The sequence below is a fragment of the Gorilla gorilla genome, chromosome 23, assembly GCF_029281585.2.
Source record: "Gorilla gorilla gorilla isolate KB3781 chromosome 23, NHGRI_mGorGor1-v2.1_pri, whole genome shotgun sequence".
Lineage (NCBI taxonomy): Eukaryota > Metazoa > Chordata > Mammalia > Primates > Hominidae > Gorilla > Gorilla gorilla.
Genome location: NC_086018.1, coordinates 30235448 through 30259634, shown reverse-complemented (window position 1 = coordinate 30259634; position 24187 = coordinate 30235448). Strand labels below are relative to the sequence as shown.

Here is a 24187-nt window from a genome sequence, read left to right as displayed (position 1 = left end):
TTCTAGAAGCTTCTCCTCGGTGTAGGTCCCTGTTCTGAAAGGCTGCTTTGGCTGTTAGTTTTGAGAGCTTGTTTGACCCAGACTACTCTGTACCCTTTTGGAATTTACCAAGGAGCCCTTACAGTTGCCCACTGGTTATTAAAGCAAAACCTTTTCTATGCTCTGCTGTAGTTCTGAAATTGTCCCACTGTGCTTCTCAGTGGTCACCTGGTGGCTATGTGGGGATGTCTAACCCTAAGTTTCTTCAGATAAGCTGCTGTTTCTCTCTGCCTCCTCCCAGATCTTGCTGCCATGCAGGTCTTGTGGCTGAGGTTGATTTGCACCTGCCGTCTTGCCTTTTGGGCCTCACGGAAATACCCTGTCATCTAATTTTGTTGGTTTTGCCATAAACTTGCTCTGTCTAATGTAGAGATTCATGGAAGTTCACAAACTATGCTGCCATATTCACCATCTTCCTAGAATAATTTATCTATACTTCTCTAAGTGTTCCCCACATATTTCACTAAGTAAAATTCCATGATAGCAGTATAACAAAGTGTTTAACCATGTAAGCTTCTGAGTCACACCACACAGGTTTAAATCCTGAGCTTACCACTTTCTATCTGGGTGATCTAGGACAAATTCCCTAAGCCTCAGTTTTCTCAGATGCAAAATGATGATAATAATAACCTACCTGACAGGTAGTTTGGGGACATGGAGAAGGATAGGGGTGAATTCTTTCAAGGTTTCAAGTAAGAGATGATCTGTTGGCAGCTTAAGTTTTTCCAGAACAGAGAAAAAAATGTTACACAATTTGTCTCTTAAAACGGATTCAGTTCTGTTAATAATTTTAGGAAAATTAAAACAAACAGATAATTATAAAAATCCTCATTGGCAAACAAGAATACTAATTCTAAGAACATATACATTATTAGTTTTATATATATATACACACACACATATATATATATATACACACATATATAATAACTAGCAGGAAATTGTCCTGAATTATTCATGTTAATTATGCTGAGCCAAACAGTGTAGATAAGAAAATGTACTCCCCACTGAAATATGTTTGCCTTAGAGAGATTTTTAAGTTGATCATAGTCTCCTTTTTTTATGGTTAGACCTAAGGGCCCTAGGAGGGTCAGAGACACATGTAATTAATTGAATTCCAGCCAACATCATGCTTTTACAGCACAGTCTGCACAACCTAAATTAATTCTACATTTTCCCCTCAATTTCAAAAATAATCATAACTAACCCCCCAATTCAAACCAATTTTCCATCACTGTAGCACATATCTATTTGGAATATAAATGAAACAATGTTCTTTGGTTGCATTCTATTTTGGTACATACTTTCTTTTTTTTTTTTTTTTTTTTGAGATGGAGTCTCGCTCTGTCACCTAGGCTGGAGTGCAGTGGCGCCATCTCTGCTCACTGCAAGCTCCGCCTCCCAGGTTCACACCATTCTCCTGCCTCAGCCTCCCGAGTAGCTGGGACTACAGACGGCTGCCACCATGCCTGGCTAATTTTTTGTATTTGTAGTAGAGACGGGGTTTCACTGTGTTAGCCAGGATGGTCTCAATCTCCTGACCTCGTGATCCGCCCGCCTCGGCCTCCCAAAGTGCTGGGATTACAGGTGTGAGCCACCACACCCGGCCATTTGGTACATACTTTCTATCCAATATATTAGGTTGGTGCAAAAGTAATTGTGGTTTTGCCATTAATAAATTTTATAGTACGTAAAACACACAATATAATATATATAATATATATATTTTATATATTATACATATATTTTATATATATATATATAATATGCACTCCCAGGCTGGAGTGCAGTGACCCAATTACCACTCACTGCAGCCTCAAACTCCTGGGCTCAAGGAGAAGATATATTTCTAAATACTCCATCACAGTCAAGGGGCTTCCTATAAGCAATTACTCAGCCTGTCTAAGCCTCATGATACAGAAAAAGTTCTCAGGACATATCACTTCATTTAATAAGCACCTCAACTGAGCAATGAACTAACTTCTATGTGAATACAGAAGAGAGTGAAGAGAGTGAAAATCGTTTTTTGAGGCTTTATGGAAGGTATTACTCTGGGGCCATCTCAGTGGATTCTTGAAGAGTAAGTAGGAGTCTATCAGAAAAAGAAGGGGTGAGAAGAGTGGACATTGGGGCAGAGAAGCCAGTGGCCTCAAATGCATGTTTCTTTCTCATCCTGACTCTTCCCTTTTTAGGCAGACATATTTGCTGGAGCCATATTCATCAAGCTGGCCTTGGGATTGGACCTTTACCTGGCAATCTTCATCCTCTTGGCTATGACTGCTGTTTACACCATCACTGGTGAGTATGTTGCATATTTTGCTCATTCAGGCTGTCTTTTGCTGATCCCACCCCAACCTGCAATTAGCATTCTCAGTGTTAACCTTGTCACTGCCGAGGTAAAGGCACCATTTCATTTCCACTATGAGAGTCAAGCACAGCACCAGAGACACAACTAGAGCATACAACACAGAATCCTCCATATTAGATGTGAACATCTTGATGGAAGGGAATTATGTGGGGGATGGGGTAGGAAACAGGTCATTTGGTTCAGCTATGTTTGGTACCCAGATTGGCACTTCGAATTCAGCATATCATCCACACAGACGGTTGGGAGGAAGTAGCAGCTCAGATAGGAGACTAGCAAATGAAAGGCGAGGTTCAAATGAACACAGGATGCCAGGGCATGGCCATGGCCATGAATGGTGCAGTTGGGAGAGGAGAACTGGAGCAGTGGGTTGCTGGCGGGAGACGATGTGAGACAATAGTCCAAGCAGGCTCTCATGAACCAGGCATGTTGATATGCTTCTCATGCATACTAACATAAAAATTAAAGTATACCAGCTGAGTTGGAAGACGTAAGGAAAAATACCAGCTAGAACAGTCAAAACAGTTTTGGGGCCATTTTGGTGCATTTGAGCTGTCAACCTACAATAAGCGACAGAGACCAACTCTCCAAAATGAGGAGTTTCTTCGGGAATAGTGAGGGATTGCAAACCAGGATACATGTGCTATGGCAGACCACAGGACTTCCAAGGGGGTTGGGGCAAGGGGAGGCTTTTAAAGACAGAGAGGGAGAGTCCACATAAGCTGTTTTGAAACAAAGATGATTGTTTCACCTGCTTGTTGCAGGTGCTGGTGTTTGTTCATTGGTGGTACTGGCTGTTGCTAGGAGACAGTCTTCATGATAATGTCTTCCAACAGTTCCTGTTACCGGCATAGGTGTATGAGGGCCCTACCTGCATGGTCTCCCAGCCCCATTTTGTTAGGGTTTGGCATAAGTGTCTCTATTTTGGTACAGACAACTTTCACAGAGCATGTGTTTCAGAATAAGGGAGCAATAAGGGCTTGAGTCTCCTGTGTTCAGGATTCATGACACTTATGACACTTATTTTCTCATGACACTCTCATAAAGGGAATATCTTGTTGCAGGTGCTGGTGACTGACTAGACTGAGAGCCTAGTTAGTCTAGAACTGAAAAAGAAGTTGGGTTTGGGTTTTTGTTGTTGTTGTTCTTCAACACTACAGCAAAACACAAAACACAGTAACTATATCTGGTACTGAATTAATGAAACAATAATACGTTCCAGCACTAGAGCAAAAGAGGTTTCACTAGATATTTTAGAGCAGGTGCACTGTGCTGAATGGGCGTAAATTGAGGGACTGTTAAGAGAAACTTTCATGGTATTAAAGTGCTGCCTTTTCCCCTATTTAATATTCAAAAACTCACACAAAGATGAAACTTCACTGTAATTCACAGAAACTTTGAATCAGGGCAAGGCAAGGGAAGTAGGAAAGCCAGTGCTGAGGAGATCATGATGCCAGGACAAGCTTGTGGCTCACCCAGGAGCTTTTGATGTCTTCTACTGGGTCATTTCCAGGGTTGTGGGTGGAGGAGAACCCAGTGGTGAAGGTAAATACATGAGGACACATGGATAAAATGCCCTGGTTCTTTTCTTTCTCTCACTAGGGGGCTTGGCCTCGGTGATTTACACAGACACCCTCCAGACCATCATCATGCTGATTGGCTCTTTTATTCTCATGGGGTTTGGTAAGTGATGACCCTGCGTGCAGTGCCCAGGGCCTGGAAATCACGGGACTTGTTTCTGTTCGGTCTGTCTGCTCTTTATTGGGATGCCTTCCAGTTCCATCTGGTCACACTTTCCAGTCATTTACATAATCCCCATCACTGAAATATCTGCCTGACTTCTTTCTTGCTTTATTATCTCAGCATGAGGAAATGGATGGTGGGGAAGAGAACATCACTTTCTTTTAAAAATTACTGCTTAGAGGCCGGGCGCGGTGGCTTAGGCCTGTAATCCCAGCACTTTGGGAGGCCAAGGCGGGTGGATCACAAGGTCAGGAGATCGAGGCCATCCTGGCTAACACGGTGAAACCCCGTCTCTACTAAAAATATAAAAAATAAGCCGGGCGTGGTGGCGCGCGCCTGTAGTCCCAGCTACTCGAGAAGTTGAGGCAGAATGGTGTGAACCCGGAAATCAGAGGTTGCAGCGAGCCGAGATGGCGCCACTGCACTTCAGCCTGGGCGACAGAGCAAGACTCCATCTCAAAAAAAAAAAAAAAAAAAAAATTACTGCTTAGATAAGTTATCTCATTTAACCTTAATTTCTTTGTGTTAAGGACAGACAAAATCAGTAGCACTGGGCTGATAATTTTACAGAAGTATTGTCTAGAAACCTTTCATTTACATAGAATTTTTATGAAATGAAGGATTAAATAGTAGGAAAAAATTTGAGAACTGAATATTAGTCAGTTCAACTGAATGATACACAAACATAGACTACACAACCTGTGTTTGTGTATTCTAACAATGTATTGTAGTGGATTTTCATCCAAAACATCCATAACCTCATTATGACTATTTTGGATGGAAATCTATTACAATACATTGTGATAATACACAAATACAGGTTGGAGTTTTCTTAATAATGCTCACTTATTAGTATCATTCAGTTCATTGCCGTCAAGCAATATTGATCTGATTTACTGCTTGCCAATATTTGTTTTCTCTTATTATGGTATTTATCTTTGCATAGGAAAACTAGCCATACTGGACGGCATGGATACAGAACATTTCTATCATTGCAGAATGTTTCTATTGCACAGTGCTGTTGTTAGCACCAATTCTTTGTGTACTTTCTATTCAGTTATCCAGAACTTCTGTGCTGTTCTTGTTCATGGTGCCTTGGTTTCTGGCCTCAGTGATGCACTCTCTGGCATTAGGGTAGAGCCTCAATTCTGCCATCTTTAGGATGAAGAGGGGGACTCTCATCTCTTAGGTCTCCTATGTATTTTTGTTGCAAACCATATTTATCTAATCAAAGCAACTTCCTTGTATTGTCTGTATCCTCCAGTGGGCTAAGTTCCTGCCTTGCACATGACCCTAGCACAGTGTTTGGCGCATAGTAGTCCTTCAGCTAAATAATGAAGTAAATTAATGTTAACTCAGCCCTACAATTGTATAATACCCTGATGAATTTTTCATCATTTAAAGCTATACTAAGGGACCCCAGATGCCTGGACTCAGCTTTCTAAGGGCAATCACAATTCTCTTCTGCACCTGACTAGCCTTTCCAGACCCGAACAGGCTGAGTCTCAGTATTTTCTCTTGTCACGTCTAACCTGCCACTCCCAATTTCTGCTTCTTATCTTTCCAATTTTTTATTGTAACAGGCAAAATATAGTGTTGCACCAGAAAACCAGATTGCAAGCAAGATCAAAAGAGCCAAGCTCTGGGTCAAGAAGAGAGGCCTTTGCTTCCTGATCTTTTTCAGAGGAGCTGGGGCTTTCTGATGGATAATTTCATGAGGCTCACTTTGTTAGCTCACCTTCCAGTTTGCTTATGCTCTAAATGGTTATGAGACATCAGTGTCAGCCTATGAGACATCAGTGTCAGCCTGTTGGATAACAGCTTCATTTTTACCTTAAAAGAAACACTAACTTAAAATTTCAAAGAGCAATATAGGAAGACAAGTCAGTTATTTGCTTTGTGTACTTTGTGAAAGTAAATCTGGTAGCATGGCCAATGCCAGTGGAGGTACCTGAAAGACATGGACCTGGGAGAGGGTCACTGAGGATTGGACTGGGCTGATGGGAGGTGCTTGTTTACCTCCACCAAAAAGTAGTCGTCATAAACATTGGACGTCTTAGATTTCAGTAAGACATCTCATTTTACTCTGATGCCTTTTTAGCATTTAACGAAGTTGGAGGTTATGAGAGCTTTACCGAGAAGTACATGAATGCCACCCCATCTGTAGTCGAGGGGGACAACTTGACAATCAGTGCCAGTTGCTACACACCTCGGGCGGACTCCTTCCACATCTTCCGAGATCCTGTGACTGGGGACATTCCATGGCCAGGAATTATATTTGGAATGCCCATTACAGCTTTGTGGTACTGGTGCACAAATCAGGTGAAGTATATGTATATGTGTGTCTGTCTGTCTGTCTGCCTGTGTGTCTGTATGTGTACATGTGTTTGTTGTTCTTTCTTGTCTCATAGAAAAACATTTAGTTTCCATTTTGCACACACATCGTTTAAAGAGTCAAACCCTTCTTTGTTTTTGTTTTTTGTGTTTTTTTGAGATGGAGTCTCGCTCACTGTGTCACCCAGGCTGGAGTGCAGTGGCATGATCTCAGCTCACTGCAACCTTCACCTCCCGGGTTCAGGTGATTCTCCTGCCTCAGCCTCCCATGTAGCTGGGATTACAGATGTGCACCACCACGCCCAGCTAATTTTTGTATTTTCAGTAGAGATGGGGTTTTACCATGTTGGCCAGGCTGCTCTCGAACACCTGACCTTAGGTGATCTGCCCGCCTCGGCCTCTCAAAGTGCTGGGATTACAGGGGTGAGCCACCACACCCAGCTTAAAGAGTCAAACACTTCTACAAACCTTGCTATTTAAAAATAGCTGCATGGTGCCCTGCTTTCCACCCTATTTCTTGTCCTTCAGAGGCAAATGCTTTCAGCTCTTTTAAGTAAGTGTTTTGGCATTTATTTCTGTTCCCTAAATCCTTGTGCTCAGTGTGCAGTCTGTGAGCCATCAACATGGACATCACCTTGGAGCTCACTAGGAATAAATGCCCTCAGACCCTATAACCCTATCTAGACCCTTTGAATTGGAATCTGCTCATTAACTTGATCCCCAAGTGATTCAGATAAATGCTTGTGTTGCTCTCTCTTGGTTTTAGGATTTTATTGTTGGCTTCCCTATGATGAAGGATGAGAGTTTAGCTGTCTTTCAACTTTCCCTTCTCAGCCCCATGCAAGCACACCTGTTCCCCCATCCTCCCAATAGCTGTCAATCACAATTTTGGAGAGATCAGCATTCAGTACCACCATTTTTGTGACTACCCGAATGTAATTCACAGCTGAACCATGTGATGTATACTGCCTGACTTTTCCTTAGCTTTTTTTTTTTGTTGTTCCTGGAATTAATAATTTTAATTCTTGTTTTCTTTCTTTTTTAAAAACATTATTTTTTAAATAGAGACAGGGTCTCACTATGTTGCCTAGGCTGGTCTCAAACTCCTGGACTCCAGCAATCCTTCTGTCTCGGCCTCCCAAAGTGCTGCAATTACAGGTGTGAGCCACCACACCTGGCCAATTCTTAATTTTTCATTTTGAATTTTCTTGCTAATTATTACTCATTGAATGAAAGGTTCTCCTGGAGTCTTTGCCCTCTCACAGTCTGGCAGCACTCCCTCTGGTGCCCAACCTTATCCAATGACCCCTTCGCTATCATCTTTGGGAATTCATTTTTGCCCTACTCCGGTTATTTCTCCTTTTTCCAGTATCGCCTATTGTCTTCTTTCTTAGTTTATTCCATCTTTCAGGGCAAATCAAAGCCTTCAGTATCTTCCTAAGCTAGGCCTCGGGAAGTGAGAATGAGTGAGAATGTGTGACATTTGTCTTTCTGTGCCTGGCTTATTTCACTTAACGTAATGACCTCCGGTTCCATCCATGTTGCTGCAAATGACAGGGCTTCGTTGTTGTGTATGGCTGAATGGTTTTGCATTGTGTATTATGCATATTTTCTTTATCCATTCATCTGCTGATGGACACTCAGGCTGATTCCACATGCTGGCTATCGTGAATAGTGCTGCAATGAACACAGGAGTGCAGGTAGCTCTTTGGTATACTGGTCCACATTATTTCTTATTGCAACATTAAACTCTGGAAAGGGACGCTGACTGCCTTTGAAATCATCCCCTGGCTTGTTTCATGAGTGTGTCACGTTCTCCCGGCAGGTCATTGTGCAGCGCTGCCTGTGTGGCAAGGACATGTCTCACGTGAAGGCCGCTTGCATTATGTGTGCTTACCTGAAGCTGCTGCCCATGTTCCTCATGGTGATGCCGGGGATGATCAGCCGCATCCTGTACACAGGTAAGCCCTGAATCCGTATGTTCTCTTTTTTTTTATGCTTGTATTCTGATAAGTGTTTTTAAAATGTCATAAAACCTTGAGAAAATCCATTCTGGAAGGAAGTAAAAGCAGACTTCCAGGTGGAGGGAGCAGCCTGCACAGCGGTCAAAGGCAGGAAAATTTGGCATATTGGACGCTCTGTTCCTTTATCCTCTTCATACCATCTGCCTGTCTCGTAGACATTTGAGTCTGTGAGTTCCGTCTTCATGAGTTGCTTAGATTTAAGGAAGTCCAGAGAATATGGCAAAAGGACACTGCAGGATGAGGTAGAATTGGGTTAATTTGAGTTGAGTGAGCCGTACTGTCTGAGTTTGGTGACATCTCTGACTGAGAAGGTCTTGGTCCCTCTGAGAAAATTGGAGAACTGAATCAATTTTCACTGCTTTGGAATCAGGTTGTTTGAGGATATGTAAATTTCTGAGTCAGCTAAGAGTAACTGCTAGTGTTAAAAATCTTCCTTAAAAAAATTCAACTTCCTTTCTTTATTACAAAAAGTGAAGGAAATATAACCAAATCTTTCTTGGCTAATCGAGGACTCATTTTTATTGGGGTAATCCATCAGACAACACTGAATCCACTTCATGTTTTCTCAACTGGGCATCAGTTGATTTCACTGAAATCTTGTTAAGTGAACATCAAGGGACCAACATCACTTCTTACTGCAGCTTTGTAATGTTGTTTATAAGGGTAAAGAATGCTCACACCTGTAATCTCACCCACTTGGGAGGCTGAGGCAGGAGAATCGCTTGAGGCCCAGGACTTTGAGACCAGCCTGAGCAATACAGCAAGATCCCATCTCTAAAACAATAAGATAAAGTAGCTAGGCATGGTGATGTGTTCTGTAGTCCCAGCTGCTTGGGAGGCTGAGGTGGGAGGATTGCTTGAACCCAGGAGTTCAAGGCTACAGTGAACTATGATTGCACCATTGCACTACAGCTTGGGTGACAGAGACACCCCGTCTCTTAAAAAAAAAAAAGTGTAGGTATCTAACTAGTGGGGAATGGCCAGAGAAATTACTGTGCACCTCCTTTATGGAAAAATGAAAACAGGAGACTGAAGACTATCTCAAAACTTGGGAAAATACTGAGGTTATGATATTAAATGTAAAAAGAAACTTGCAACATAATGTCTCAACAACTACCATAGTTTTACAAAAAAGACATTTCTCTATAGAAAAGGATTAGGAAGGAATGAAAAGAAGCTAATGTGCTGAGGTGTTATTTTTCTGCGTGATTCTTTATCAATTCTCCCTGTCTGTTGTCATAATGTTGTTTAAGCAAAAACAAAAAACCTACAAGGTATTGTGCAGCTGCCACAGAGGTGAGGCATCATCACACATGGGACAGTCACCCAACTGACCATCACAAGCGACACCTCTTCTTAGATGCAGGTGAAAGATACTAGGCTAAATGTGACTGCACACAGGACCTAACTTCCTGTTGCTGTTGTCAGTCTCCGGAGTTCTGTGTTCCTGGAAGAATTTCTTCTTTTGCTGTTTTCCCAGAGGATGGGGTCCACTCCCTCTCTTTGCTCAAATGCTCTTGCTAGGCCACGTCCCAAGGGAGCCCCTGTCCCATGGGTCAGTGCAAGGGGCTATGGGGATAAGATACTTGGGGTTGTGTTTTGGGCATAGAGGGGCCCGATCTATGGTATGGAGTTCAAAATTGAATCTCCAGTTTCCAGGCAAATGTCTTTCCTTCCTTATGATCTTTCAACTTTTCTCTTTGTTGAATGGTTGTTGGTTTTGCCTATTTGGGCCTCATTGGACTCACTTCTGAATTCTTCCCCAGATATGGTAGCATGTGTGGTACCTTCTGAATGCGTGAAACACTGCGGCGTTGATGTTGGCTGCACTAACTACGCATACCCAACGATGGTGCTGGAACTGATGCCCCAAGGTAGGAAAATGTCCCTGCTGGGACAGCCCCAGAGGCCTGTCTACAGACGGGCCTCGAGGAAGGGTTATGGTGCAATTCTTGCACCTTCCATTAATTCAATCCAACTCATCAGACATTTCTTGAGCACCTTCCACAGATTACCAGCTCTGTGCTAGGCCTGAAAATTTCAGAGATGAACCAGGTACAATTACTGTTAGAAGAATTCTTACTCCTTCAGATTCAAGACTGTTTTCTGAGGCAGCCAAGAACAAATTAAATGATCCATTTGTCGATAAAAGAGTTGCATAGTCATAAACTTATAAACACAAGACCTAGAGGTAAACCATTTTTTCTGCTTTTTGGGGACTAGTGATAACCAAATAAACCAAATAGAATAAACTATTTATTATGCTTTTTGGGGGGCATTTTTGGGGCTAGTGATAACCAAATAATAGATCTCAATCTATTTAATCTGCAACTATTTATTGAGTGCCTACTAAGTGCCAGGCACTGCTTTGGTGCTAACAAAACATCAGTGAAATAGGCATAAAGTCCCCTACCTCTTGGAACTCAAAATCTAGTAGTATGAGATAGAAAATAAACCACGTAGGAAATACGTAAATTATTAGGATGCCAGAAGGTGATCATTGCTGTGGCGAACAGAAATGGAGTAGGGTACAGAGCTCAGGACTTGACCAGGTGATCTCCTACTCCATCAAGGGTTGGCTACATTTCTTCCACCTTCCTCCACCCTGACACACAGGAGGGAGGAAGGGACCCTCTTTCCTTCCTTATGATCTTTCAACTTTTGACCCACAACCATGTCATGGCCCACAACCATGACACCACATGCTTCCCATCCACACACACTCTGTCCTAGGAGGCTTAGGGCCGTTACTAATGGGCAGAGGGAACTGGAGGATGAAGTTCCCATCATGGCTCAAAACTCTTGGCTTTGCCCCTCCAAAGACTTATTTAGCAGAACCGCCTACTGGACTTCTTCCTCTCCAGTTCTCTTAAGTCTTCAGGAAGCCAACAGTCCCTACCCAAAGAAAGATGGTGTGATGTTGTTTCCTCTCTTCTAAAACTAGGTTCCAGTAGATGATCTCTAAGTTCATGTTTAGGACTAAAATTCTTTTTGCTTTAATCCGTCCCCTCAAGCATTTATTTTTTGAGTTACAAACAATTCAATTACACTCTTTAAGTTATTTTAAAATGTACAATTAAGTTATTACTGATTATGGTTACCCTGCTGTGCTATCAAACAGTAGGTCTTATTCATTCTTTCTCTTTTTTGTACCCATTAACCATCCCCACTGCCACCCCTAGTCCCCCACTACCCTTCCCAGCCTCTGGTAACCATCCTTCTGCTCTCTATAGCCATGAGTTCAATTGTTTTTGATTTTTAGATGGCACAAGTAAGTGAGAACATGTGATGTTTTGTCTTTCTGTGCCTGACTTATTTATACTGGATTATTCTCAGGTGACCAGGAAAATATGCAGGAAACTCCACATGCTGATGTGTATTGATAAGGACATCAGTTAACCTATGTTCCAGATGATACTTTTACCTTTCAACCCTCTCTGGTTTAGCAAGGCAGTGTCCAGCCACTAACCAGTGCTTGTACCCTCTCCCGGCTCCAGGACTGCGAGGCCTGATGCTTTCAGTCATGCTGGCCTCTCTCATGAGCTCCCTGACCTCCATCTTCAACAGCACCAGCACCCTCTTCACCATTGACCTCTACACCAAGATGCGGAAGCAAGCGTCGGAGAAAGAGCTCCTGATAGCTGGACGGTAAGTGAACCCTGGTTCCCACCTAGAATCCTCTGGAGAAGTACAGACGTAGAAGTGAACTAGAGTTCCCTTGTCTTTGTTTTTGGTGAAAGTAATCATAGCATCCGGGTAGGGGGAAGAGACATTGGAGTACATCAAATTCAAGTGATCACTTTCCAGATACAAAAATTTGAACCATACCTTTAAATGAAATAATCACTTTTTCAGTCTTTCAAATGCTTCTGAATGGCTCTTATTTCTTCCCCTCCTCACATCACCCCCCTATCCACATCTTCATAAAACTCCACCAGTATTTTAATAGGGTGTAAAATTCCCACCTACTCTGATAGGTGAATGCATTGTCTCTAGCAGTTTCCGTGTATATCACATGGAGGTAACGGATTAAGTCTTCCACACATGAACACAGAGGAGTTTATCAGTCATATTCATTAATGATTGGGCTATGTTACAAAGGAGCAGGGAAGGGACTAATTCCAAGAGGATCCTTGGAGAGTTAAGTCAACCCAGGGGACCCTGAGCAGCCTGGGGGCCTTGAAGATAGTGGAAGTGAGATGGAGGGAAACAAGAGGAAAAAAATCCATACCAGAACGTCCTTTTTCACCTTCACAATTTTCGAGAAGACCCTATATTGTCATAGCATTTTTTTTTTTTTGAGACGGAGTTTCACTCTTTTTGCCCAGGCTGGAGTGCAATGGCACGCTCCCAGTTCACTGCAACCACCGCCTCCCGGGTTCAAGTGACTCTCCTGCCTCAGCCTCCCGAGTAGCTGGGACTAGAGGCGTGCACCACCATGCCCAGCTAATTTTTGTATTTTTAGTAGAGACGGGGTTTCACCATGTTGGCCAGATGGTCTCGATCTCTTGACCTCGTGATCCGCCCACCTCAGCCTCCCAAAGTCTTGGGATTCCAGGCGTGAGCCATCCCCACCTGCCGAAATATGGCTTCTTTTGCTCATGTTATGTTTGCAACATTCAACCGTGTTGCTATGTGTAGCTGTAGTGTAATTTCTTTCTCTGTGATGTTCCACTGTAGTAAGATATCAGAATTTGTCTACTCTTTTCAAAGAAATTGGTATCAAGAGAAACCGACCAACTATTTAAAAGACTGTACTTTGTTGGTGACAGTAACAATAGCTTTAGTAAATTAAACACTTCGGGCAAAACTCAAAGGCCTCACTTGGCCCAGAGCTTGACTCTGGACAAATGCTGTAGGAGAGGGAGTACAGGAGGGCAGGAGTGTACCTTTAGTAGAGAAGGTACTGGTTGGTGTTCAGGAGGCCCAAGATGCAGTCGTCCCACTGATAGGTATATGATCTTGGACACACATCCTTCTTAAGTCTCAATGATAAAGTAATAACTTTTTCTTTTCCCCTCTCTCTGTTATCAAATGTCTACTATCTCACAAAACACAAATAGGAAAAAAACATGTATGTTTTTAAAATTCTTGCCTTGTGGAATGTATGCCTTTGTCAGGAAGATAGACAATTAATAAAGGTATGCTACCTCAGGTGACCAGAGGTGCTAGAAAGACAAAGCAGGAAGAAAGGATGGAAGTAACCTCATCCAGGTGCTCAGGGAGTCCTCTCTGAGGAGGTGGCATCTGAGCAGAGCCTGCAATGCAGGAAGTGTGGGAGTGAGCCCCATGGTGCTCTGGGGGAAGGAAAAATGAGGGTTGCTTTCCTCCCACAGTCACATATGTGGTATGTTTGAGAACAAGCAGGAGTGAGGTTCATCCATGAGAAGCCAGTAGGAGAGTGAAGAGCAAGGTCAGAAAGGTGCCTGGAGGTGAGGTCATCCAGGGCCATTGAAGTCATAACAAGACAGGATTTTATTCTACATGTGATAGGAAACTGGAACTGAATGAGTTGGGAAAGCACATGATTTGCCTTCCAATGGTGATTAAAAAAAATACCAACAGTAAGTGTAATTTATTGAATCCTTACTGTGGTTTAGGCATTATGCTAAGACTTCCCATAGTTTATCACATTTAGTTGTTGCAAGGATGCAGTGATTTTGTAACACTTAAATGAGACATTTGTGCTTCAGTCTCCTGCCCAAATGCTTGTTCCTTCCTCCACCCCACAACTGCTTCTCTGTTTCTTGTGAGCAGAGAGAGATGAATGGCCTTTTATGCACACTCCAGTAAATTGCGTTGGTTCATTTACTCACAGAACAAGCACAGACAATGCTGCAGTTTAGAAAGGTGAAGAAGTCATGCTCCCTGGACAAACAGGAGCCTTTAACACGCTTTTTACCTGCTGAAGTACTCAAGTAGTAAAATACACAAGTTAGCATTTCTTGCTGATTTACTCAGCATTCTGAGATAGAGGCTGTTTCCATTCTAACCTATGCAAACCAACTTTGTTCCCTGCAAGCTAGCAAAAGAACAAAAAATGGAAGTCTGCTTTCTTTATCATATAAATAATTGCTGGTTAATAGAAATAGTGTGGTATTTATTTCCAATTGATATACTATGTGTAGTGTATTAGAGTTATTAATCACTGATATTTTAACTATTTTTATGAATAGATATTTAATCTCATAGATGAAGCTATTATGATTAATTATAGACAAGCAATTGCTTTATTGGCATTTTACTAAAAGATCACCATTAAGCACAGCATGGGTTTATGTATGATCGAGGAGCTTGATTTTGTTTGGAAAATCAATGAGTGGTAACAAGAATGAACGCTAGAACTAAAGCACAGTGGACGTAACTATAGTGCTTTTGTTTAATGTTTAAATTATGTTGTTTTCTTCTCAGGATATTTGTTCTTCTATTAACTGTTGTGAGCATTGTGTGGGTCCCATTGGTACAAGTGTCTCAAAATGGACAACTAATCCATTACACAGAATCAATTTCTAGCTACCTTGGGCCTCCAATTGCAGCTGTCTTTGTGCTTGCCATCTTCTGTAAAAGAGTCAATGAACAGGTGAGTGGAAACTGGAAAAAAAAATTTCCCTGCTGGAGCGAGAAAAAAATCGTTTATTTCACTGGGGTATCAAAATACACTCTTTCTACCCTATTTATGCAAATCATGGCCCATCTTAATTTTAGTTGAGGTCAGCCACAATTCCTGATCCTTGCTAACGTATAAAAATATAGCGCACAGTCATAGTACAGTCTTTATATGTTTCTTACAAAATATTACGTACATACATGGTGCAGAGTTGAGGAACATGTTTGGGAGGCAGACTGCCAGGGCCCAATCATGGCTATACCACCTAATCGTATTGTGATCCTAAGCAAATTACTTGAGTCTCTGTAAAATGAAGATAATGACAGCACCTATCCTACGGGATTGTTGTGAGGATTAAGTGAGATAAAATATGTGAAATTCTTAGAAGAAAACCTACCACACTAGTAAGAATTCAAATTGTGTTCATTACTATGGTGATATATGTAATTAATTGATTATTGTGGATCATGTACCCTTAATCTTTCAATTGTTCCTTAGTACTAGCCTTACTATTATGATTTTCAGATGAGGAACAGGTGCAGAGGGGTTAGTATCTATGTGCTTTCCACATGTTACTTAATATTAGTAAGTGGGATCTTGGTATTCAGGCTTAGATCTTCTTCCATCCAAAGCTCATACCATTAATCTCCATGCAATACTGTTTTTCTAAAACATAACATCTTGAGCAGAGGAACAGACACATGTTTCCACCCCCATCAACTCCTCACAGAAATAAATTATCAAGAGCTTCATAGAACTCTCAAAACCACCTAATATCAGCTCTGGAAATTGTGTAACATAATTGGTACTTCTGCTTATTTTATTAAATAAATCACAAGTGTTTTGATCTAACTATGAAACAAAAGTCAAGGAAAACTTCAGCTTGGGTCAGTGTAGACAGTAGTGTCCTGGTATTGGAGAATCAACGATGGTGCGGTGGTATGTACAGTTCAGGATCATGGAAAGCAGCATCCAACTAAGAAGCACATGTATTTGCAATTTTCTCTATGTCGGTAACCTTGTGCCCAAGGTTAGCCATTTGTTGGTCCTTAACTGAGAAAGCAGGCAGGATTATAATGATGACTTACTTGAATAAGCTTCTCATATTTTCTAAACATTCTGATTTTCTTCTTGCTTCTTTTGCAGGGAGCATTCTGGGGTCTAATGGTTGGACTTGCGATGGGCCTCATTCGTATGATAACAGAGTTTGCTTATGGAACAGGGAGTTGCTTGGCTCCCAGTAACTGTCCCAAGATTATCTGTGGAGTGCACTATCTGTACTTTTCCATCGTTCTCTTTTTTGGGTCCATGCTGGTCACCCTGGGAATTTCCCTCTTAACAAAACCCATTCCTGATGTACATGTGAGTGATGAGTAATGAATACATGCTAATTTTAAATAAGAGTTCTTGGCCGGGCGCAGTGGCTCACACCTGTAATCCCAACACTTTGGGAGGCCAAGGCGGGCGGATCACGAGGTCAGGAGATCGAGACCATCCTGGTTAACACGGTGAAACCTTGTCTCTACTAAAAATACAAAAAATTAGCTGGGTGTGGTGGTGGGCACCTGTAATCCCAGCTGCTTGGGAGGCTGAGGCAGGAGAATAGCGTGAACCTGGGAGGCAGAGCTTGCAGTGAGCCAAGATCGGGCCACTGCACTCCAACCTGGGTGACAGAGCGAGACACTGTCTCAAAAAAAAAAAAAAAAAAAAAAAGAGTTCTTTGCCTTTTATTGTGTGAATGTATGAGTTCCAGGAAATGTATTCATTGTACCTCTAGAGCTAGAAGAACCCTAAGAGATTATCATTCAGTCACTGAAATAAAGAACAATTTGCACCTAGTATGTGCAAAGCACCAGTGAATTAAAAAGTAAGGGATTAGAAAATGGACATTATATTTTGTAAACTTCACAGTGTAGTTGGGAAGTCAATCTACAGCATTGTCATAGGACACCAGGAAGAGAATAATTGGTGTTTCCAAAGACACTGGGAAAGACTTCACAGCAGAGCTGTCATCTGGGCTGTGCCTGTTTGGGTCAATAGGATTTCATATATACAGCATGAACACTGACTGGCACAGAGATGGGGGGAAAGTACATGGTACCAGGGGGCAGGCAAAGAAAGAACAGAATAATGAGATGCATTTTTGCCTTTCAATTTGGCAAAAATGTTTAATATGAATAATATTTAATGTTAGTGGTTGATATTAGTGTTGTGGGAAAATTCCCACAGTCCAAAACTGTTGGAGAGTGCGTAGATTTTATAATTTATGGTAAAGCAATTGGGTAGTATTTATGGATAAATACTTACGAATACTTATGAAGCAACAATCCCAGTTTTAGGAACTTACTGTGTATAAATACTTGTTCAAGTAGGAAAAATATGTGTATAAGGATTTTCTCTGCAAGTTTTCAAATAGGAAATAGCTGGGAGAAAATCCAGATTTCATCATGAAAGGAATGAGCACACAAACACAGTGCACTGAACATTATGCAGCTGTTTAGAAACATGAGGGAGCTCTATTATTCACTTTGGAAAAAAATGTTCATAATATGGTTAAGTGGAAAAATATGTGCAGAATAATATAATAATGTATAATAGCGCTTTCTGAAATAAAACACATGTAGGCATATAGATGTTTGTCTAAGCATACAAAAAAAAATTTAGAGCATACCCACCTAAGATTTTCAACAAGAGGCATCTCAGGGAGTGGGGAGACACTCTAGGGGCCCAGCAAATATTAATTAATTATTTTTAAAATATAAATACTGCTTATATACTAATACTGTTTGAATTGTTTGAATTTATAACTAAACATGTGTAGCTTTTATGTATTTTGAATTTATCACTCACAATTTTTGAAGCAATGCTTCTTTATATATTTTCCTGAGAAGTGGCCAGTAGATTGATTATGTGTGGATGGGAAACCTGAAATACGGCACAGCTCAAAATGTTTTACGAAGGACATGTCACTGAAATTCCTAACTAAATATTTACGCTGAATATTGAGTTAGATGAAAGAACACTAGAAAACATATCATAGTTTTTAAATATATATATGTTAAATTCTTATTTACCAATAGAAGTAACCAATTTTATTACTAATTTTTAGGAAAAAATATTGTCTGAAGGACCAGTGAGACCATTTTTCTGATCTATGTTAATGTTTCATTAATATGCTGCAAGGTTTAACTTTCAAAATAGACTGATAAATATCACGGTTATTTCAGAGAAAGTCATGAAAACTGTTGTGCATCTAGCCTAACAGTGCAGAAATGAGATGTCCCAGGATGATAGTCTTTCAGCAAAACTAGAAATTACGCTATGTGTAATTAAACAGAAATTGAAGGACTCCCAAGAAGAGAGTTTTTAACAAAGAAAGTGGATCTAATACAAGAAATCCTGTGAATAAGAGCTTATGAAGATATGATTAGGTATCTTAGTGAGAAGGTAAAGGCATATGTTACGTCAAGAACAAATAAAACCAATTACAAATTCTAGTAAATTTGTACAGGAAAGTCATGAGCCAAATTAAAATGAGGTATAACTTAGAATATGATAGATTATAAAGGTTTAAAATCCATTGATAGGCTGGGTGCAGTGGCTCACGCCTGTCATCCCAGCACTTTGGGAGGCCAAGGTGGGTGGATCATCTGAGGTCAGGAGTTTGAAACCAGCCTGGCCAAAAACATAGTGAAACCCTGTCTCTACTAAAAATACAAAGATTAGCTGGGCGTGGTGGCAGTCACCTTTAGTAATCCCAGCTACTCGTGAGGCTGAGGCAGGAGAATTGCTTGAGCCCAGGAGGCGGAGGTTGCAGTGAGCCAAGATTGCACCATTGCACTCCAGCTGGGCAACAAGATAGAAACTCCTTCTTATTGAAAACAAAACAAACAAACAAAAAAAACATTGATACTTGGAGCAATTTCCTTAGAATGACCCAGGGCTGATATTTACTTGTGTCCAATCAGTACATACAGCATCAATTCTGTTTATTTTCAAATGCTTAAATCAACATACAGACTAACCATGGAAATCTTAATATATTTACAGAAAATAATAATTATATAAAGCATAATAGTTTAAAATAATGGTATAGCTGACAGAAGTTTGGAGACGGTTTAGGAAAAGGAGTGTGTAAGGGTACTAATTGCAACTGGAATTCAATTGTACATAGATACCAGCCAAATGTGATGGATCCAGAAATAGAATTTAAGAAGATAGTTTGAAAGTTATAAAAGCAACCACTAGATAAACTGAAGGAAATCATGATGTGGCTAATAACTGTTGGATGTTAAGGACAATGAGTGAAGCTGGGGTATAGTGTAGGTTAGCTAAATCTTCAACTTTGCTGAAATTACAAATCCAGGAGTAGGTATTTTTAAGTATATCATTTGAAGTTCTAAATAGCAACCAGAAAGAATTAAAAACAGAAAAAAATTTGAAATGATTAGTGTGTTTTGGTGAGTGAGTGTGGTAGGAGGCCTTTTCTTTGTGATCTATATTCTCCTGTATGGTTTGATTTTTTTTAAAAAACCAGACGATAAACAAAGGTACCATTCCATTATATTATTGCAAACATTTGCCTATTACTAATGCACTTTTGTATGGTCCCTGTTCAGCTGTACCGCCTGTGCTGGGTTCTTCGGAACAGTACAGAGGAGCGAATTGATATAGATGCAGAAGAGAAAAGTCAGGAAGAAACAGATGATGGCGTTGAAGAAGGTAATATTTGGTTTACATTTGGTTTTCATGTAGGAACTCTGTGCACAGGCTTGTTTATGGTTTTCTTTTAATGTCATTAAATCCAGCTTCCGAAAAGGCTGTTAGATTTATGACAAACTGAAACTTTAAATTTTTACCTTTCCAAAAACCAAGACAACATATTAAATCCATCTATTCATCTGCCTTTCCATTGGTTGGTTTGTCCACCCATCATCCATCCATAGTTACTGAGATGACAATCAGTTACAGACTCGCCTGTTCCTAGTTACATAGTAAGGGTTCAATCTTGATTGTCTGCAAATAAGCATCCAGCCCCACCTTCTCTCCAACTTTATTTCTCAGTATTTTCTCTAACATACCCTCTACTCCAGGCAGACAGGTTTTCTCACTTTTCCACATGCGCCAAACTCCCTAGAATATTTCTACCTCCTGTCCAAGGGGAAAAAAATGCTTATTCTTTAAAACTAAGTTCTAATCTCACTTCCTTCATGAAAATTTCTCCATCAGTCATCCCCCTGGCTCTTTGTTTACCTAATGTTTTTTAAACCTCAGATAAGGTTTAGCACTTCACAATATGTTGTCTTAAACTGGACAATAATTGTCTGTTTTGGTTTGGTTTCTTCAAAGTGAAGAGTCAGTGCTTTCTGTTCCTTTTGATTTTTTATATCAGCATTCCTGAGTATGACTGGCCTATTATTTTCTGGTTTTGTACTAAGTCTTTGGTTTTGGTATTAAGATCATAGAGTTATCATAGCATGAATCAGAAATTAGCCCATTTTTCCATTTTATGAAAATATTTCAATAAGACTGAAATAATGTTGCCATTGAATTTTGGTATTTTGCCAATAATACCATAAGGGCTGTGTGTGTGTGTGTGTGTTGCACATCTTAATTACTGATCAAATTTATATAATGGCTATAGAACTATTTAGAGTTTCCATTTTTTCATTAATTGTTTTTGGAAAATTATACGTTTCTAGGATTGTGCCCATTTAGTGCACATTTTAAATATATTGGCATAAAGTTATTCATAGTGTCTACTTATCCATCTATGCTGCCTCTATAGTTGTGTTACCCTTTCAATCTCTAGTATATTTTGTGATTTATCTTTTTTCTTAATCTTACTAAAGATTTGTCTAGTTTACTTTTCTCAAAGAACTAACTTCTGGCTTTGTCATTTCTATTATTTTCCTTCTTTTCTATTTCATCCTTTCTGTTTTTATTTGTATTCTCTTCCGTTTACATTATTTAGGTTTATTCTTTTTTTTTTTTTTTTTTTTTTTGCTAAGTTGGATATTAACTCATTCATTTCCGGTAAATCTGGAAATTTGACTTTTCTTTTGATTTTTCTTTGATTTTTCTTTTCTATATAAATAAGACCATATACATTTCCCTCAAAGTAATACTGTTTTAAATCTCACAGCTTTTAATTTGTATAATTTTCATTATCATTTCTTTTTAAATATGATCTTACGTTAATTGTGATTTTTATAAACATTTGAGTTTAGAAGTATTAAGTTTTCCAGTGCTGCAACAGATAGCCATATACATGAGTCTTTCTGTATTTTTGCCAGTGTAAGCTGGGGATAGATTTTGTGGAGTTCGGTTGTTGGGTCAAAGGGTTCATGCCTATATGATTTTGCAATACGCTACTAATTCCCCTCCATAGGGGACTTGCTTCCCTAGCAACAATATAGAAGAGTGCCTGTTTCCACGCAAACTCACTAACACAGTGTGTTGTGAAACTGCTGTATTTTTCCCACTGATAGATGAGAAAGTGGTATAGGTTTAGTTTACATTTCTCTTTTTTGAGTGAGCTTGAGAACCATGTGTCTTTTTTCTTTCAACTGTTTATTCATCTCTCTAATATGCTGACATGGGGCTGTTGATAGCCTTTTCTTACCTATTTTTAGAAACCCATTATATATTAAAGATATTAAACCCTTTGTAATAGAATATGCGAACGTTTCCCCCATTTTGTCATTTGTTTTTACTTTGTTTATTGAACTTCGTGCCATGCAAAAGTTGCCTGTTTTTATGTGATTAAATTTATCTACATTTTCTCAGGGATTCTTCCTAACACTCCCAGCTGATTGTAATCATTTTTTACAGTCATAGGTACTACACTGACAAGGATTTCTAGTTCCTTTGTGATCTAGATCTTCTGCAATCATTTGCTTATCTTTGTTCCAGATTATCCTGAGAAATCACGTGGATGCCTCAAGAAAGCTTATGACTTGTTCTGCGGTTTGCAGAAGGGACCCAAGCTAACCAAGGAGGAGGAGGAAGCCTTGAGCAAGAAGCTCACAGACACATCTGAGAGGCCCTTGTGGAGGACAATAGTGAACATCAATGCCATCCTCCTCCTGGCTGTGGTGGTCTTTATTCACGGCTACTATGCCTGAACTCTATCTGAGCCATTAGAATAATGAATAATTCTTAATAATGAACCAAAGGATAATTTTAGTGATTTTAATTTTTTTTTTTTTTTTTTTTTTTTGAGAGGGAGTCTTGCTCTTTCTCCCAGGCCGGAGTGCAGTGGCGCTATCTCGGCTCACTGCAAGCTCCACCTCCCGGGTTCACGCCATTCTCCTGCCTCAGCCTCCCGAGTAACTGGGACTACAGGCGCCCGCCACCACGCCCGGCTAATTTTTTGTATTTTTAATAGAGACGAGGTTTCACCGTGTTAGGCAGGATTGTCTCGATCTCCTGACCTCGTGATCCACCTGCCTTGGCCTCCCAAAGTGCTGGGATTACAAGCGTGAGCCACTGTGCCCGGCCATTTTCATTTTATAGTATGTTGTGTGGCCAAAAAAAAAAAAAAAAATGAGCAGTTGGTAATTTTATCTAATGAGATGACTACAGACTTGATATTTTGCTTTTGTTGTTCCTTTGTGTCACTAAGAGTTGATAATTTATAAAACTGTGAAGTGACCTCTACGTGTGTAAACAAGACACACAGGTCTAAATTCTATTTTTCCAGCTTTATTGAGGTATAGTAAACAAATGAAAATGGTTTATATTTAGGATGTACAACGTGATGATTTGATATATGTATACATTCTGAAACAGTAACCACAATCTCAAGTTAGCTAACACATCTATTAACCTCACATGTTTACCTTTTCTGTGTGTGTGGTGAGAACAACTGATAGCCTCTTAGTAAATTTCAAGCACACAATACAGTATTATTAGCTACAGTCACCATGCTATCCTTTGCACCCTCAGAATATATTCATCTTATGAATGTTTGTACTCTAATACCTCCCCAGTTACCTACCCCTTCGCCCCAGGCAACCATCATCTACTCTCTGCTTCTATGAGTTCAACTTTTCATTGCAGCACTGTTCACAATAGCTAAGATACAGAAACAATTTAAGTGTGCTGTGATGGATGAATGATGAGAATGTTGTATATATACATAATGGAATACGATTCAGACATAAAAATGAAGGAAATCCTGCCACTTGCAACAATGTGGATGAACCTGCAGAACATTATGCTAAGTGAAATAAGCCAGACACAGAAAGACAAATGCTATAGGATCTCACTTATATGTGAAGCCTTAAAAAGAAAATGACCAGGTGATATGGTTTGGCTGTATCCCCACCCAACTCTCATCATAGATTGTAGTTCCCATAATCTCCACGCGTTGTGGGAAGGACCTGGTGGGAGGTAATTGAATTGTGAGGGCGGTCATCCCCATGCTGCTGCTGTTGTGATCGTGAGTTCTCATGAGATCTGATGGTTTCTGATGGTTTTATAAGGGGCTTCCCCCTACTTCGCTTTGCACTTCTTTCTCTCGCCGCCTTGTGAAGAAGGACGTGTTTCCTTCCCCTTCCACCATGCTTGTAAGTTTCCTGAGGCCCCCTCAGCCATGCAGAACTGTGGGGCCATTAAACCTCTTTCCTTTATAAATCACCCAGTCTTGGGTATGTCTTTATTAGCAGTGTGAGAACAGACTAATACACCAGGCAAATTTCCCTACCTCATACTTGCTTTCTGAAGTTTCCAGAGATTTCCATTTGAAAAGAATGCCTCTTCCAACTCTGCCTCACCTAGTAACCTTCTCATCTACACCACAGTGACTTCTCCTATGAAGCGACCTTCACTCAGTTATTTCAAAGATTTAAAATATAAAAATGCTTTCTAATAGTTGACAGGGGGTGAACTAGAAATATCCATTGTAAATATCTTTTAAATATACTGGAAATTATTGCTTACATCTTAAAGCCATTTGTCACTGAATACTAAAACATCAAATCATTGATTTTTAACTGCTTCATTAAAATATAATTCACATACTATAAAATGTATCTATTTAAAGCATATAATTCAGTGTATTTTAATATA

The 24187-nt window shown here is 40.2% G+C and overlaps 1 protein-coding gene across 2 annotated transcripts in view; it reads left to right on the top strand.

Annotated features, from left to right (window-relative positions):
* Positions 1–23673, top strand: part of SLC5A4 (solute carrier family 5 member 4) — a 51580-nt gene extending 27907 nt beyond the window's left edge. The window contains exons 7-16 of one of the 2 annotated variants that reach the window (XM_055374318.2): positions 2232–2337; positions 4007–4087; positions 6249–6469; positions 8307–8442; positions 10272–10379; positions 12003–12153; positions 14917–15085; positions 16259–16474; positions 19732–19834; positions 22028–23673. In XM_055374318.2, coding sequence (XP_055230293.1) covers positions 2232–2337; positions 4007–4087; positions 6249–6469; positions 8307–8442; positions 10272–10379; positions 12003–12153; positions 14917–15085; positions 16259–16474; positions 19732–19834; positions 22028–22239 — 1503 coding nt within the window. In that variant the 3' untranslated portion in view covers positions 22240–23673. The remainder of the gene's footprint in view (positions 1–2231; positions 2338–4006; positions 4088–6248; positions 6470–8306; positions 8443–10271; positions 10380–12002; positions 12154–14916; positions 15086–16258; positions 16475–19731; positions 19835–22027) is intronic. The other variant, XM_031005554.3, reaches the window with a different exon arrangement.
* Positions 23674–24187: the final 514 nt, after the last annotated feature.